The sequence below is a fragment of the Schistocerca cancellata genome, chromosome 2 (assembly GCF_023864275.1).
Source record: "Schistocerca cancellata isolate TAMUIC-IGC-003103 chromosome 2, iqSchCanc2.1, whole genome shotgun sequence".
Taxonomy (NCBI): domain Eukaryota; kingdom Metazoa; phylum Arthropoda; class Insecta; order Orthoptera; family Acrididae; genus Schistocerca; species Schistocerca cancellata.
The window spans coordinates 1,049,145,441-1,049,160,672 of record NC_064627.1 but is presented as its reverse complement, the minus strand read 5'-3'; the positions used below and the strand labels follow the sequence as shown (position 1 = coordinate 1,049,160,672).

Genomic DNA, 15,232 nt, shown 5'->3' with positions numbered 1-15,232 from the left:
TTCAAAAAATGCGAGGCAGGTGGACATTATGGAAGGCCACTGCTCAAACATACCCGCTGTGGCACACGCAACAACGCCATGTCTGGACTGTGCCGCAGCTGGCTCTTTGAATACTGTCCCGTCCTTCGTAAAAACCTTTGTGAACATGACGTTTTTCTTTTCAGTACAACTAGTGTAAGGCTTTGCCGTATTTATTATCTTGTTTCTTATCCTTTTACTTATTCTTTTGTGTATCTTTAGCTATGTTACTTACATTTCCTTGTACAGCAGTGACATCAAATTTTCGTACCACATGAACCATTTCGAAAGTAATGATTTTTTGAAAGATGTATTTTTGTTTAGAAATGTTATGGTACACTATGATGTTTTGAGTTATATGACACTGTACTGTCATGCTAATTAAGTCCTCACACATAATCATGATAATTCATTTGAAGCTTAATGAGTTATTATCATAATTTATGTGGACGAAACTGAATGCATTTATGCATCTGCATTTGCACCTTCATCTCTTCGGACATTCCCTGAACCTGTTTCCGCTAAGGAAAAAACTCATGGAATGTGGGGTGCATCTAACACCGAAAATGCAGTTACTGTACCTTATGCACCATCCAAATTTTTCGCTGTTTAATATCCTTTGATAACTTGTACTGTAGTGCTAATTCTTAATCTGTAAGCTTTATTACAAAAACTATATTCAATACGTAATGAATGTTCAGTGTGTTTATTTTTGAATGTATATAATAAATTTTAATTATAATGTAAATACTGTAAATAGCTGGGTAATGGCCAAAGGAACTATTTAAGTGTATCAGTAGCAATGACAAAATGGTAGTAGGTGTGCGTTGTTTGTATTTGCATAAGGAGAGTCTCTGTCGCGCTGCGAGGAGACAAGAAGCAGAGTAGTTTGAGTGATGAAGGAATGCTGAAGTGTTTGGCGCCCCGCAAACGCGGTGTGCAGCTATGATCGCTCCAGTGTAGGCGCACCTACTTTGTAAACCAGGGAGTATTGAGAGCAAGGTCGAAGTGGACAGGCGGAGGAAGCTGCAGTTCTAACTACTGTCTGTCTCATGGTTCGTAACCAGCAGCAACAGTAGCTGTTCAGCATTGTCGTCGACTACATTCTCTGTCGTCTGCACAGCTACGACATCGTTGACTGTTAACTGACAAAGTATATCTAATATTGTACAGGCATTACCTAGTGGCATTTCGTTCACAAAGTGGAATAACTGATTCTGTTGGATAACAAACTGCAATAGTTAAAACTGGTAGGGTACCTGTGTTGTCATTATCCTCAGATATTATTACGAACCAGGGTCCCTTTCCTTTCCATGCTATCACCGATTGTCGCAAAAATATAAAAATTGATTAACTATTTAGTGCCAGTTTTGTTTGTTTGTTAATGATCAGTTTCAGTCTAAATTTTGCTGCCTCAGTAAGTTTTCATTCTTGTATTCCATAACAGATGCTTGAATAATTTGCAATTTTGAGTATTAACTTCACTCAAAGTAGTGTAAAATTACACCGGAAAGACTAATAACTAAAGACACAGTACAAATTAAAAGTGCGTAATTTCTTTTATTCTGTACTTTTTTGAGTCATTTTTGCTGGTTTGGTTCGTATGTTATTGTTCTTATGTTAGAAATAAATCAGTTTTTCATTCGCTTAAATTAAATTCAATCCAATCTTTCATTAATTAAAAGTAAATTCCTGGACTTTTTCCAAATTTTGTATTACGTAACGCTGTGGTTATTGAAAGTCTTTTTTTTTTACGTAACTAAAGTTTCAGTTACAACCAGTCACTTATTTAACCAGCAACTTCATTTAAATTTACTTGCAAAATTTCGCATTTCAGAATAAGCTACTGTAAACTCAGTGCTTTCTGTTTCATTTATTTTTTTCGTGGACTGTTTTGTTGCGGAAAATCGTGACAAACTTCTGTTGCCATGCCAGTGATTATTTGCTTAAGTTTCTTTGCCATTGCCTTACTTAGGATTTTGGAAATTCATTGCCCAGTGGGATGGCGACCGTTTAATTATCCTCTTCTTCGCTAATCAGTATTTTTTGTATTAAATATTATGTGGTACCCTTTCATCCCCCGTGTGGTTCGTGAGCAATTGCACTATATTCCTATATTTCAAAATTGTCAGTATTTAGAGTAGGACTAGAATAGATTCTGCATTCTGTAGGGTCTGTTGTACACTTTCCTCCTATTAACCGGCATTATTTTCCTTCGATAACGATAGCCTTACTTACTGTAAAAAGTCATTAGCTACCCACGATCACGGTCATTTATATCGCAATCCCATAGGCCTATTAGGAAGGGGGAGGTTACACCAACACACTCTCCCGGCTTGTCTCCAGCCGAGCACCTGTGAGAGATGCTGAGAAGAAAAGTGCCTCGTACGACTCGTCAACCAACTCCTACGTGAACAGGTCGAGCATGCGAGAACAGTATTCTCCATCTGTACGATCGACTTGAATTCCGCAGTCAGTGCCTGTATTTCTGTCTGTGGAGGCAACAGCATGTACTAATATGCGTGTTTCACCAAGGGTCGATATGTGGTACCCTTGTGGTATTGATCTGTAAATACAGATATGTGGCGTTTGTTCGGACATTTTCGAATGAACAGACACCACATATATAAGGGTGGTCCATTGTTCGTGACCGGGTCAAATATCTCACAAAATGAGCGTCAAACGAAAAAACTACAAAGAACGAAACTTGTCTAGCTTGAAGAGGGAAACCAGATGACGCTATGGTTGGGCCGCTAGATGGCGCTGCCACAGGTCAAACGGATATCAACTGCGTTTTTTTAAATAGGAACCCCCATTTTTATTACATATTCGTGTAGTACATAAGGAAATGTGAATGTTTTAATTGGTCCACTTTTTCCGCTTTGTGATAGATGGCGCTGAAATAGTCACAAACATATTGCTCACAATTTTAGACGAACAGTTGGTAACAGATAGGTTTTTTAAATTAAAATACAGAACGTAGGTACGTTTGAACATTTTACTTAGGTTGTTCCAATGTGATACATGTACCTTTGTGAACTTATCATTTCTGAGAATGCATGCTGTTACAGCGTGATTACCTGTAAATACCTCATTAATGCAATAAATCCCAAAATGACGTCCGTCAACCTCAATGCATTTGGCAATACGTGTAACGACATTCCTCTCAACAGCGAGTAGTTCGCCTTCCGTAATGCTCACACATGCATTGACAATGCACTGACGCATGTTGTCAGGCGTTGTATGTGTATCACGATAGCAAATATCCTTCAACTTTCCCCACAGAAAGAAATCCGGGGACGTCAGATCCGGTGAACGTGCGGGCCATGGTATATGGTGCTTCGACGACCAATCCACCTGTCATGAAATATGCTATTCAATACCACTTCAACTGCACGCGAGCTATGTGACGGACATTCATCATGTTGGAAGTACATCGTCATTCTGTCATGCAGTGAAACATCTTGTAGTAACATCGGTAGAACATTCCGTAGGAAATCAGCATACATTACACCATTTAGACTGCCATCGATAAAATGGGGGCCAATTATCCTTCCTCCCATAATTCCGCACCTTACATTAACCCGCCAAGGTCGCTGATGTTCCACTTGTCGCAGCCATCGTGGATTTTCCGTAGCCCAGTAGTGCATTTTATGGCGGTTTACGCTACCGCTGTTGGTGAATGACGGTTCGTCGCTAAATAGAACGCGTGCAAAAAATCTGTCATCGTCCCGAAATTTCTCTTTTGCCCAGTGGCAGAACTGTACACGACGTTCAAAGTCGTTGCCATGCAATTCCTGGTGCATAGAAATATGGTACGGGTGCAATCAATGTTGATGTAGCATTCTCAAAACCGTCGTTTTTGAGATCCCGATTCTCGCGCAATTTGTCTGCTACTGATGTGCAGATTAACCGCAACAGCAGCTAAAACACCTACTTGGGCATCATCATTTGTTGCAGGTCGTGGTTGACGTTTCACATGTGGCTGAAACACTTCCTGTTTCCTTAAATAACGTAACTATCCGGCGAACGGTGCGGACACTTGGATGATGTCGTTTAGGATACCGAACAGCATACATAGCACACGCCCGTTGGGCATTTTGATCACAATAGCCATACATCAACACGATATCGACCTTTTCCGCAATTGGTAAACGGTCCATTCCATTTTAACACGGGTAATGTATCACGAACCAAATACCGTCCACACTGGCGGGATGTTACGTGATACCACGTACTTATACGTTTGTGACTATTATAGTGCCATCTGTCAAAAAGCGAAAAAAGTGGTCCAACTAAAACATTCATATTTCTTTACGTACTACACGTATATGTAACAAAAAATGGGGGATCCTATTTTTAAAAAACGCGGTTGATATCCGTTTGACCTGTGGCAGCGCCATCTAGCGGGCCAACCATCTGGTTTCCCCCTTCAAACTAGACAAGTTTCGTTCTTTGTAGTTTTTTCGTTTGATGCTTATTTCGTGAAGCATTTGGCCCGGTCACGATCAATGGACCACCCTGTATCCATGGATCTATTTGAAGCATTCAGTGCAAGCAATATTCCTCCTCACAAACTTACAAATTCTATCCTCAAAGGCTTCTTGAGCAAATATTGCTTAAATCAAAATATACCAGATGAATCAACATTGCGTACAAATTACGTACAGACAATTTACGTAGATGTTCTGGAAGAAATGCGCAATGAACTCAAGGACAGCATTATCTGGATTTCAGTTGACGAAACTACAGACACTTGTAGCCGTTACCCTGAAAATTTAATTGCTGGTGCTTTAAAAGAAGAGCCTTCTTCTTCCTATTTAGTGGCCTGCAAAGAACTTGAAAAAATACATTATTCTACGATCGCCAGATTTTTGAATGAGGGTATTAGAAAAATATTTCCAGAATCTGCTGCAGATGAAAAGGTGTTTGTGTTGATTTCAGGTTCTGCTCTCTATATGATCAAAGCAGGAAAAGCCCTTCGAGTATTTTATCCCAATTTAATTCATGTGACGTGCTTTGCTCATGGAGCACATCGCCTTGCTGAAGAAGTACGTTCCACGTTTGTGAATGTAAATAAACTGATTTCATCCACAAAGAAATTGTTTCTAAGGGCTCCTGCTCGCATCAGGACCTACAAAGAAAAACTACCAAATGTGCCTATACCTCCCGAACCAGTGGTAACTCATTGGGGTACGTGGGTCGAAGCAGTGTTGTTCTACAATGAATATTTCGAGGCCATTACAGGGGTAGTAAACGACTGCGGTAGTGCAAAGGCTTCGGCATTTTGACAATGCAAATAAGCTTTTAATGATTCCGGTATTAATGGCACTGAACACTATGGGACTTAACTTCTAAGGTCATCAACCCCATAGAACTTAGAACTACTTAGATCTAAGTAACCAAAGGACATCACACACATCCATGCCCGAGGCAGGATTCGAACCTGCGACCGTTGCGGTCGCGCGGTTCCAGACTATAGCGCCTAGAACCGCTCTGCCCCTCCGGCCGGCATTCCGTTATTTAAAAAAAAGACATTGCTGTGATTAGCGATTAGCATTCATTTTTCCCATATACCTGCAAGTATTAAAAAACTTGAAACTCAAGGTTTGGCGATGAATGAGTCTATTCAGTTAATGAATAATGTTATTCTAGTGAACTCCTCAGCCGGCCGCAGTGGCCGAGCGGTTCTAGGCGCTTCAAAAAATGGCTCTGAGCACTATGCGACTTAACTTCTGAGGTCATCAGTCGCCTAGAACTTAGAACTAATTAAACCTAACTAACCTAAGGACGTCACACACAACCATGCCCGAGGCAGGATTTGAACCTGCGACCGTAGCGGTCACGCGGTTCCAGACTAAAGCGCCTTTAACCGCACGGCCACACCGGCCGGCTCTAGGCGCTTCAGTCCGGAACCGCGCGACTGCTACGGTCGCATGTTCGAATCCTGCCTCAGGCATGGTTGTGTGTGATGTGCTTAGGTTAGTTAGGTTTAAGTAGTTCTAAGTCTAGGGGACTGATGACCTCAGATGTTAAGTCCCGTAGTGCTCAGAGCCATTTTGAACTCCTCATTGCCGGAGGTATTCCCAAGAAAACTTATAGAAAAGTTTGAAAACATTTTAAAGAATAACCCAGACTTTGAACCCTTGTACCAAACTAACAGCTTTACTAATGCGATGGGTGAACTTTTACCAGATACAATAAGTGCCAACGTAGCATCCAAATTCAAGTACTGCCCAGTTACCTCAGTTGATGTAGAACGGTCCTTTTCTGCTCATAAAATTTTTTTGAGTGATCGAAGACACAATCTTACTACTGACCATTTGGAATAGTACTTCGTCTTTTCTGTTTACAATAGTAGAAAAATGTAAAATAAATTCTAAGTGATGGTTTGGTCCAATAGTATTAATTAAAAGTTAATGCTGTTCAAAAATTCATGATTATATGTTGCTTTTTAAATAAAATATTACGGAGTTTATGAGCTTGCACCTCTGCGTGCGATATATCTCGAAGTTGGTCCTGTAAATATCGGTTGTTTTGCTGCGACTCACTCGCATCGCATCCCGTTGCTACCGGCAACAATAGAAAAGAAGGAACAATTCTTGAAACACGGTATGCGTCCCTATTTTGCAAATTTTTAGGAAATAATCGCAGAAAGGCCCCCTTCCTAACCTCTTCCAGAAAGTATTCAGAAAATGATATCAGCGTTCTAAACGTACCGAGTTTTCGCATGGTCGGCGCTCTTCCTTGTAACTGACATGGCTCTGAGCACTATGGGACTTAATGTAACTGACATGCACAGGTTCGACTTTGGGATATAATGCACGCAGGAACTACAGTGTTTCGTTATTATTTGACCTTGCATATTTTGACACTTTTCATGCATTTTTAAGCATTTTATGCATATTTGCTTGTATATTTTTAGGTTTCTATGATGCATATAATCCGGTGTCTACTAATCACGTAATAGCTACCGGTATGTACAATACGGCGGACGACGCACACGACAGGAAATTGCAGGCACGCAGGGGTTCAGTGCTTGAAGACCAGAATGTCGTTTCCATGACACCACTTCATCACATCGGGCTCAGTAAAGGCTACGTGAAAAATGTCAAACCGAGAAGACGCACCAGTGTTTTGTCCGACTGCAGCAATATGTTATCTCTTTCAGAGATAATCTAGAAGTTATCCGTAGTTTCAGAGTGATGGCTGATAACGTTGATGAATAACTGCGAAAACATTGTCGCTACGTGGCCACACTAGCGGGTATTTGGATGTCATTTGCTTCGAACTCATAACTTACAAGTAAAGAATCGAACAACAGTAGCTGCTGCTCTTCCTCCAACAGCCTTAGTTGCCTTCGTGGACGCAACGGCGCTGCTGCAGCCGGCTCGTGCGCCGTCAGCTCGTTACGTTACAAGACAGCTGCCGATCGCCAGCCGAACGCCAGTACGCGCCCGCCGCCCAACATGGTAGCTAGACTGCGCGCTTGCTGTCTGCTGCTGCCGCTGATGCTGTTGGCAGGTTTCGCCGCAGCAACGCCTGCTTCCGACGTGCAACAGGACGATCTGGTGGTCGAGACGCGCTTAGGGAAACTGCGCGGGTCAGTCATCACGTCGCGGAAAGGACGACCCATCTACTCTTTCAGAGGGGTCCGCTTCGCTAAACCTCCTATCGGCAATCTCCGTTTCCAGGTAGGATAAACGTTCTCTGTCGCCGGGACATAACACAGGTAGCTCAATAATCTCCGAATAGTGCTCTCTAGATCGCTTAATGATTTTTGGTTTTTAGGGTTCCGTACCTTTACAGGATCGCTTTGTTGTCCATCTGCCTGTTCGACTTAAAATCTTTTTTCTCATCTTATCAAGTTCAAATTTGTTTCACACACTGAGGTCTATGAACCATTGGCGGTGTAGAAAATTGAAGCTTCTAAGTCAATGCAATCAAGAGATACCGCCATTTATGTCACATGTTTCAATACTCGCAAACTCCCTCAGCAAAACCTATTGCGTACTTCCTGTTGGCCTAGAATCACGAAATCTGGCAAAAAGGAAGGTTTCAGAAGGTTTCACAGCACAACCAAAGGGAAAAATTCTTAAACTGTAAATTTGTAATTATATCAGACGAAAAAGAATTATTTTGTCATTTGTTATCCAACGTCATGTTTGGCATTATAAGCTGTCAGCAATTCTGCTTTCAGGCGGGCTAGATCGCAATGGTCAAAATCAAACATCGGGCAAAGAATGACATTATTGTTCATATAACGTATTTCGGAATTTATCAACCATCAGACAGCCAGGAGCGATTACTGCACGTACATATGACGTTTCAAGCTGTAAAAAAATTTGTAGACTAGTCTGCGAATGTTTGTTTCCCATACAAATTGAAACGCCATATCTACGCGTAGTAATCGGTCCTGGGTATCTGATGATGGATAAATCATGGAACGCCTTATATGAGCAAGAATGTGATTCCTTACCTGGTGTTTGCCTTTTAGCACTGCGATCCAGTCAACCTGAAGCAGATCTGCTGATTATTGCCATATAGGTCGTCTGCTTCCTGCATCACTTTAAGTCAGACTTATATCATTGAAATTAAAACATTCTGGAAAATCTTGGAATTCCTGGAACCGATGTCTTGCCAGTATAAGTCTCGATAACTGGCAAAAATGGTTGAGTCTCTCGATTCCCAGAGTGGATACCTACATACATAATTAATTTTGTACGTAACAGTCAGTGCGCGAGCTCTACTCGGACGTGGCCATTTTTTTCTCTATATATATTATTTCGTGTGACATGTTTCGGCTGCTGCCATCATGGAATGCAAATTTAAAACGAAGTTCATTCAGTGTCAGTGTAAATACAATGCTTACCAGTGCGTCAACATTGAGATCATGGGCGTCCGCAGAATTTTTTCCTGGGAGTGGCTAAGGCTCTAAAAATTCCATTTCTGATATAAATGAGCTGGTCGGTTTCGGGACATCTCATGCTGTAACAGCTAAGCTTTATAGGCTACACCAAAAACTTGTTATGTCCCAGAGAATCATGGTTATCCACTCGATGTCAGAATAGATTGGACGGAGGGAGGGGGGAGGGGGCGGGGGAGAGGGCGCAAATGTCCCGTCTTGCCCCACCCCCCTTGTAGACGCATATGGTTGAGACTGAACTTTGCTCCAAGCTCTATGTGTGCATCTGATGAGTGCAGCGGGGAAAACGAGTTACCTTTAGTAATGAAATAATGTAATAAATAAAAAGTACCAAGCAATCTAGATAACGTTATGCGTTAAGATCATAATGATCACACACATTTCTACCCTTCAGTAACATGTAAATAAGACTCTAATATGTGCACGTATGTCTGTATTTTTCAGATTCCCATCAGCTGAATAAAAGTTTGCGTCTATATATAGTTGTACCAGATAACCGTACGGGTAATTCATTTTCCTTAAATTGTTTCTTTGTTAATTAAATTACCTTTTTCACACAGTCTCTGAAGAAACGATGTTCATTTATAACGTCTGTTCCGGCTCTATGTTTTCTCTCTAGGGGAGTGTTTCAGAATGATGTCTGTAATTTTTTCAGTTTGTGTGTCGAGTTCACTATTACGAGGTCTTCTGTATTGCATTTGCTCTTTAACTGGTTCTCTGATTTCCAGTGCTCCATTATTACCTTTTTTCCATAGTTAAACATTCTGCTGCATAAATTTCTTCTGGGGAAATTACTGTAGAGTAGTGTGTAAGTTTAGCATTTATGGATATTTCTTTCTTGTTATGTACGTCCTTAGACGGGTAGCATGCTGTTTTCATCCTATTAACTCTTGCTTTCATGGCTTCTATTTCCGCAATGTCACCTTCAGTTACTTCTCCTAGTTGCTTGAACTTGTTTCTGTAGTTATTTTGGACAGATATTTTCAACTTCTGCTGTTTCACTGTAGTATACATCTACATCTAGGCACACACTAGGCAAGTCATTATATGGTGCATGGTGGAGGGCTTCTTGTACCTCTACTTGTCATCCCTTTTCCTGTTACTCATCTATTTCGGAAAAATGACTATCCATATGCCTCCATACGAGCCTTGTCCCTTGTATTCCCTGTCCTTACGTGAAGTGTACGTTGGTTCTGCAACCTGTGGCAAATTCCAGCTCTAGATTTTTTCAATAGTGTTTCGCGAAAAGATTGTCTTTTTCTCTCCAGGGATTCCCATTTGAGTGCACGAGGGATTTCCATAACGCTCTCGTGTTGATCGAACCTAGCAGCACTAGCAGCCCGCCTCTGAACTACTTCGACGTCTTCTTTCAATCTGACATGGTGACTTACCTGACTTAATTCCTTGGCCCCTATGGCGGCATAGGGCATCCAGGAGAGCTCGCCATTCGTCTCTGTCTTTGGCCATTTGCCTCAATTCTGTCCAGGTCTTGCCAATTCCTTTTGCTTCCTCTTCCACTGTCCTCTTCCATGTATCCCTAGGTCTTCCTCTCTTCCTTGTTCCCTGGCGATTCCATTCCAATGTTTTTTTCTCGATGGCTCCATCTGGTTTTCTCAAGGTGTGCCCCAACCAACCCCACTTTCTCTCCCGTATCTGCTCTTCTATAGGTATCTGGTTTGTTATTCGCCAGAGCTCCTCATTACACATTTTTTTCTGGCCACCAGATATTCATGATGCGCCGAAGACATCTGTTTATGAAGCTTTGTAATTGGGATGTTATCTTTTTATACATTTTGCAGCTTTCACTGGCGTACAGAAGGACAGCCTTCACATTTGTATTAAAAATACGGATTTTTGTTTTGTACGTGATATCTCTATTTTTCCATTTTGGATACAATTGTATGAAGGCAGCATTTGCCATATTAATGCGGTTTTTCATGTCATCTCCAGAACCTCCATCTTCCGTCACTATACTACCCAGATACAGGAATGAGTTGACAGTCTCCACCTGCTGCTCCCCTATTAACAGTGGCACCTCCATGTTCCCTGGATTTACTCTCATTTCCTTTGTTTTGCCTGTATTTATCTTGAGGCCAGCAGTCTCTGCTTCTTCTTTCAGCAAGTTTAATTTAGCTTGCATATCAGTTAGCCTTTGAGCTACTAAAACTATGTCGTCTGCAAAATCCAAATCCTCCAGACGTTCATGGATCGCCCACTTGTTTCCTCGTCTCCTGCCTGCTGTGACTCTTCTCATAACTGAGTCTAGAACAGGTAGAAAAAGTGTTGGTGATAAAATGCAACCCTGCCGGGCTCTAGTTGTTACTTTTATGGGCTTTGTCATATTTCCCTTGTGGAGTACGAAACATTTGTAGCCATCATATAGATCTTTTATGATGTTTAAGATCTTCTGTGGTATGCCATACTTCTGCAACGCCTGCCAGAGCACTTTATGTTTCACGGAATCGAAGGCCTTTTGAAAATCAATGAATGCCAGGTACGTGGTTGCTTGGAATTCTTTGCTCTAAAATTATCCTAAGAGTGTTAATAAGATTAGCACAACTGCGTTGTGCCCTAAAACCAGCCTGTTCTTTACACAGTCGCTTTTCAAGAGATTCTTTAATTCTGTTAAAAGTAATTCTGGTGAGGACCTTACTGGGCACTGACAATGTAATGCCAACCCAGTTGTTACAGTCTGACAAATTTCCCTTTTTTGGGAGCTTTACCACCAAACCATTCCCACTCCTTTGGAGATTTCTCTTCAAGCCAAATATGCTTCAGCAATGGATGGAGCATTTTAACAGTACTTTCAATATCGGCTTTTAAGAGCTCCTGTGCTATGTTGTCTAGGCCTGGAGCCTTTGTATTCTTTAGTGTTTTCAAAGTCATCCTAATTTCGTCCATTGTGGGGCACTACAGCTTTATATCTTCATCTTCTTCGATATCCTCTGGAACATCTCTTACCCGTTCCTCTTGGTTCTCTTCGCAATTTAACAGCTCCTTGAAGTGCTCCTCCCATCTCTGTAGCTGTGCTTGTTGAGCTGTAAGCATCACCCCATCCTTGTTCTTAACTGGTCCTTCACGTCTGAAGTTCTTCATTGACAACCGTTTGGTTATGTTGTAGAGCTCTTTCATATTTCCTTGTCTTGCTGCCTCTTCTGCTAATTTTGCTTGCTCATCTATCCATTTCCTTTTATCTCGACTTAACCATATTTTCACTTTTTTGTTCGCCTCTGTGTATTCTTTATGCGCTTCGCTCTTCTGCGCTCTTGTCTTACAAAGATTTGCCATATCTATTTTCTTGCTCATGTGATTCAGCTTGATTCTATTTGCCACTATCTTCAGTCTGAATTCCGCCAAAACTAGGTGGTGGTCACTTCCAGCGTCTGCTCCTCTTCTATTTCTTACATCTAACAGAGTGTGTCGGAACTTGCAGCTTATGGCTATGTGGTCTATTTGATTTTCGGAAACTTGGTCTGGAGAAACCGACGTTATCTTATGGCAGTTACGATGTGGAAACAATGTGCCTCCAATGACTAGGTCATGTTCAGCGCATCTACCAATAGTCCACCATTTACATTCCTGATCCCCATGCCATGCACACCCATGATATGTTCAAGCCCTTCATTTTCTGAACCAACTTTTGCGTTCAAGTCATCCATTAAAATTTTTATGTCCCTAGAATTTGTTTGTCTAAGGACTCCTTTAAGCTCTGTATAAAATGTACCTCTTAATTCTCCTTTAGTTATTTCAGTAGGTGCATAGCATTGAATTACAGTGACATATCGCACATTTCTTTTAAAGCGTGCAGTTAGTATCCGTTCTGAGACTGGTTTCCACTCCAGTAAGCTCTTCTTGCAGCTTTTAGATAGTAATAGCCCTACACCATTCCTGTGCATCGCGTTCTCACCCGTCTGACCCGCTTACAGCAGCACTCCACCATATTGTGTTTGGAATTCCCCAGATTCTGGCCACCTTATTTCGCTCAGTCCCAATATATTAGTCGATAGTTTTCCTTCTCTTTTTCTGCCTGTCTTAGTCTCCCTGCCTCTCTCAACGTCCTTACATTCCAAAAACCAATACGGGTTTTCCTTTTCAGGCCAAGATCCATCCGACTGTTTCTCCTTTTAGTTTTTGTGATATGTGTTTCTTGGTGGTTCGATTTATCAGCCCACATCCCCCGTGTGTCCTGGTGGGGCTGCCACCTCATGGCCTAGACACCTGCCAAGGTTTTATTTCAGGGCCTTATCCCTTAGATAGCTTGTCTTCACCACGACTACAGAACGCTATTCATCCCTTCGCAGTAAGGCCTATGTGCATCAACGTTGTCCTGGTTTCCAATGATCTTCCGCTGTCCACATTAGGGGAATGTGTCTGCTGCCACACAATCACAGGGAGGAAAAGGAAAGGAAGGGAGTGTATAGAATGGGATAGAATAGAATAGGCTAGGACAGGACAGGACAGGACACTAGACTGGACGTTGTGAGACACACTTTGTCTGGATCCTCTACGGAGACCTCTCCTGCTTGGGAGGCCCTGCTGGTAGTTACACCACCGCCGGCATAGCCCTCCCCTTCATTGGATCACACAAACCCCCTCGTCCACACGGACAGTGTTTCGTTAAGGCGGTGTCTCCTGAGAAGGAATCTGACATGGTAGCAATCCTAAACGCACTGGCAGGCTTCCAGATTGCGTCGCACTAGTGTTCTATACGTCGTCTCCTTTATACACTCCTGGAAATGGAAAAAAGAACACATTGACACCGGTGTGTCAGACCCACCATACTTGCTCCAGACACTGCGAGAGGGCTGTACAAGCAATGATCACACGCACAGCACAGCGGACACACCAGGAACCGCGGTGTTGGCCGTCGAATGGCGCTAGCTGCGCAGCATTTGTGCACCGCCGCTGTCAGTGTCAGCCAGTTTGCCGTGGCATACGGAGCTCCATCGCAGTCTTTAACACTGGTAGCATGCCGCGACAGCGTGGACGTGAACCGTATGTGCAGTTGACGGACTTTGAGCGAGGGCGTATAGAGGGCATGTGGGAGGCCGGGTGGACGTACCGCCGAATTGCTCAACACGTGGGGCGTGAGGTCTCCACAGTACATCGATGTTGTCGCCAGTGGTCGGCGGAAGGTGCACGTGCCCGTCGACCTGGGACCGGACCGCAGCGACGCACGGATGCACGCCAAGACCGTAGGATCCTACGCAGTGCCGTAGGGGACCGCACCGCCACTTCCCAGCAAATTAGGGACACTGTTGCTCCTGGGGTATCGGCGAGGATCATTCGCAACCGTCTCCATGAAGCTGGGCTACGGTCCCGCACACCGTTAGGCCGTCTTCCGCTCACGCCCCAACATCGTGCAGCCCGCCTCCAGTGGTGTCGCGACAGGCGTGAATGGAGGGACGAATGGAGACGTGTCGTCTTCAGCGATGAGAGTCGCTTCTGCCTTGGTGCCAATGATGGTCGTATGCGTGTTTGGCGCCGTGCAGGTGAGCGCCACAATCAGGACTGCATACGACCGAGGCACACAGGGCCAACACCCGGCATCATGGTGTGGGGAGCGATCTCCTACACTGGCCGTACACCACTGGTGATCGTCGAGAGGACACTGAATAGTGCAGGGACCGATGACCCTAGCAGTCTGGTCCCTTTAATCCCCCAAACCAACCAACCAACCAACTGAATAGTGCACGGTACATCCAAACCGTCACGAACCCATCGTTCTACCATTCCTAGACCGGCAAGGGAACTTGCTGTTCCAACAGGACAATGCACGTCCGCATGTATCCCGTGCCACCCAACGTGCTCTAGAAGGTGTAAGTCAACTACCCTGGCCAGCAAGATCTCCGGATCCGTCCCCCATTGAGCATGTTTGGGACTGGATGAAGCGTCGTCTCACGCGGTCTGCATGTCCAGCACGAACGCTGGTCCAACTGGGGCGCCAGGTGGAAATGGCATGGCAAGCCGTTCCACAGGACTACATCCAGCATCTCTACGATCGTCTCTATGGGAGAATAGCAGCCTGCATTGTTGCGAAAGGTGGATATACACTGTACTAGTGCCGACATTGTGCATGCTCTGTTGCCTGTGTCTATGTGCCTGTGGTTCTGTTAGTGTGATCATGTGATGTATCTGACCCCAGGAATGTGTCAATAAAATTTGCCCTTCCTGGGACAATGAATTCACGGTGTTCTTATTTCAATTTCCAGGAGTGTAGATAAGCTACGCTTCCCTTGAATTCTCCAATAAGCAGAAGTCGACCATTCAGCTACCCTACACCAATCT

General features: G+C 43.4%; 1 protein-coding gene across 1 annotated transcript in view; it reads left to right on the top strand.

Moving 5' to 3' along the window:
- Positions 1-7,373: 7,373 nt before the first annotated feature.
- Positions 7,374-15,232, top strand: part of LOC126149365 (esterase E4-like) — a 57,895-nt gene continuing 50,036 nt past the window's right edge. Inside the window, exon 1 of the mRNA XM_049915810.1 lies at positions 7,374-7,712. Within this exon, the coding sequence (XP_049771767.1) occupies positions 7,488-7,712 (225 nt within the window). The 5' untranslated portion in view covers positions 7,374-7,487. The remainder of the gene's footprint in view (positions 7,713-15,232) is intronic.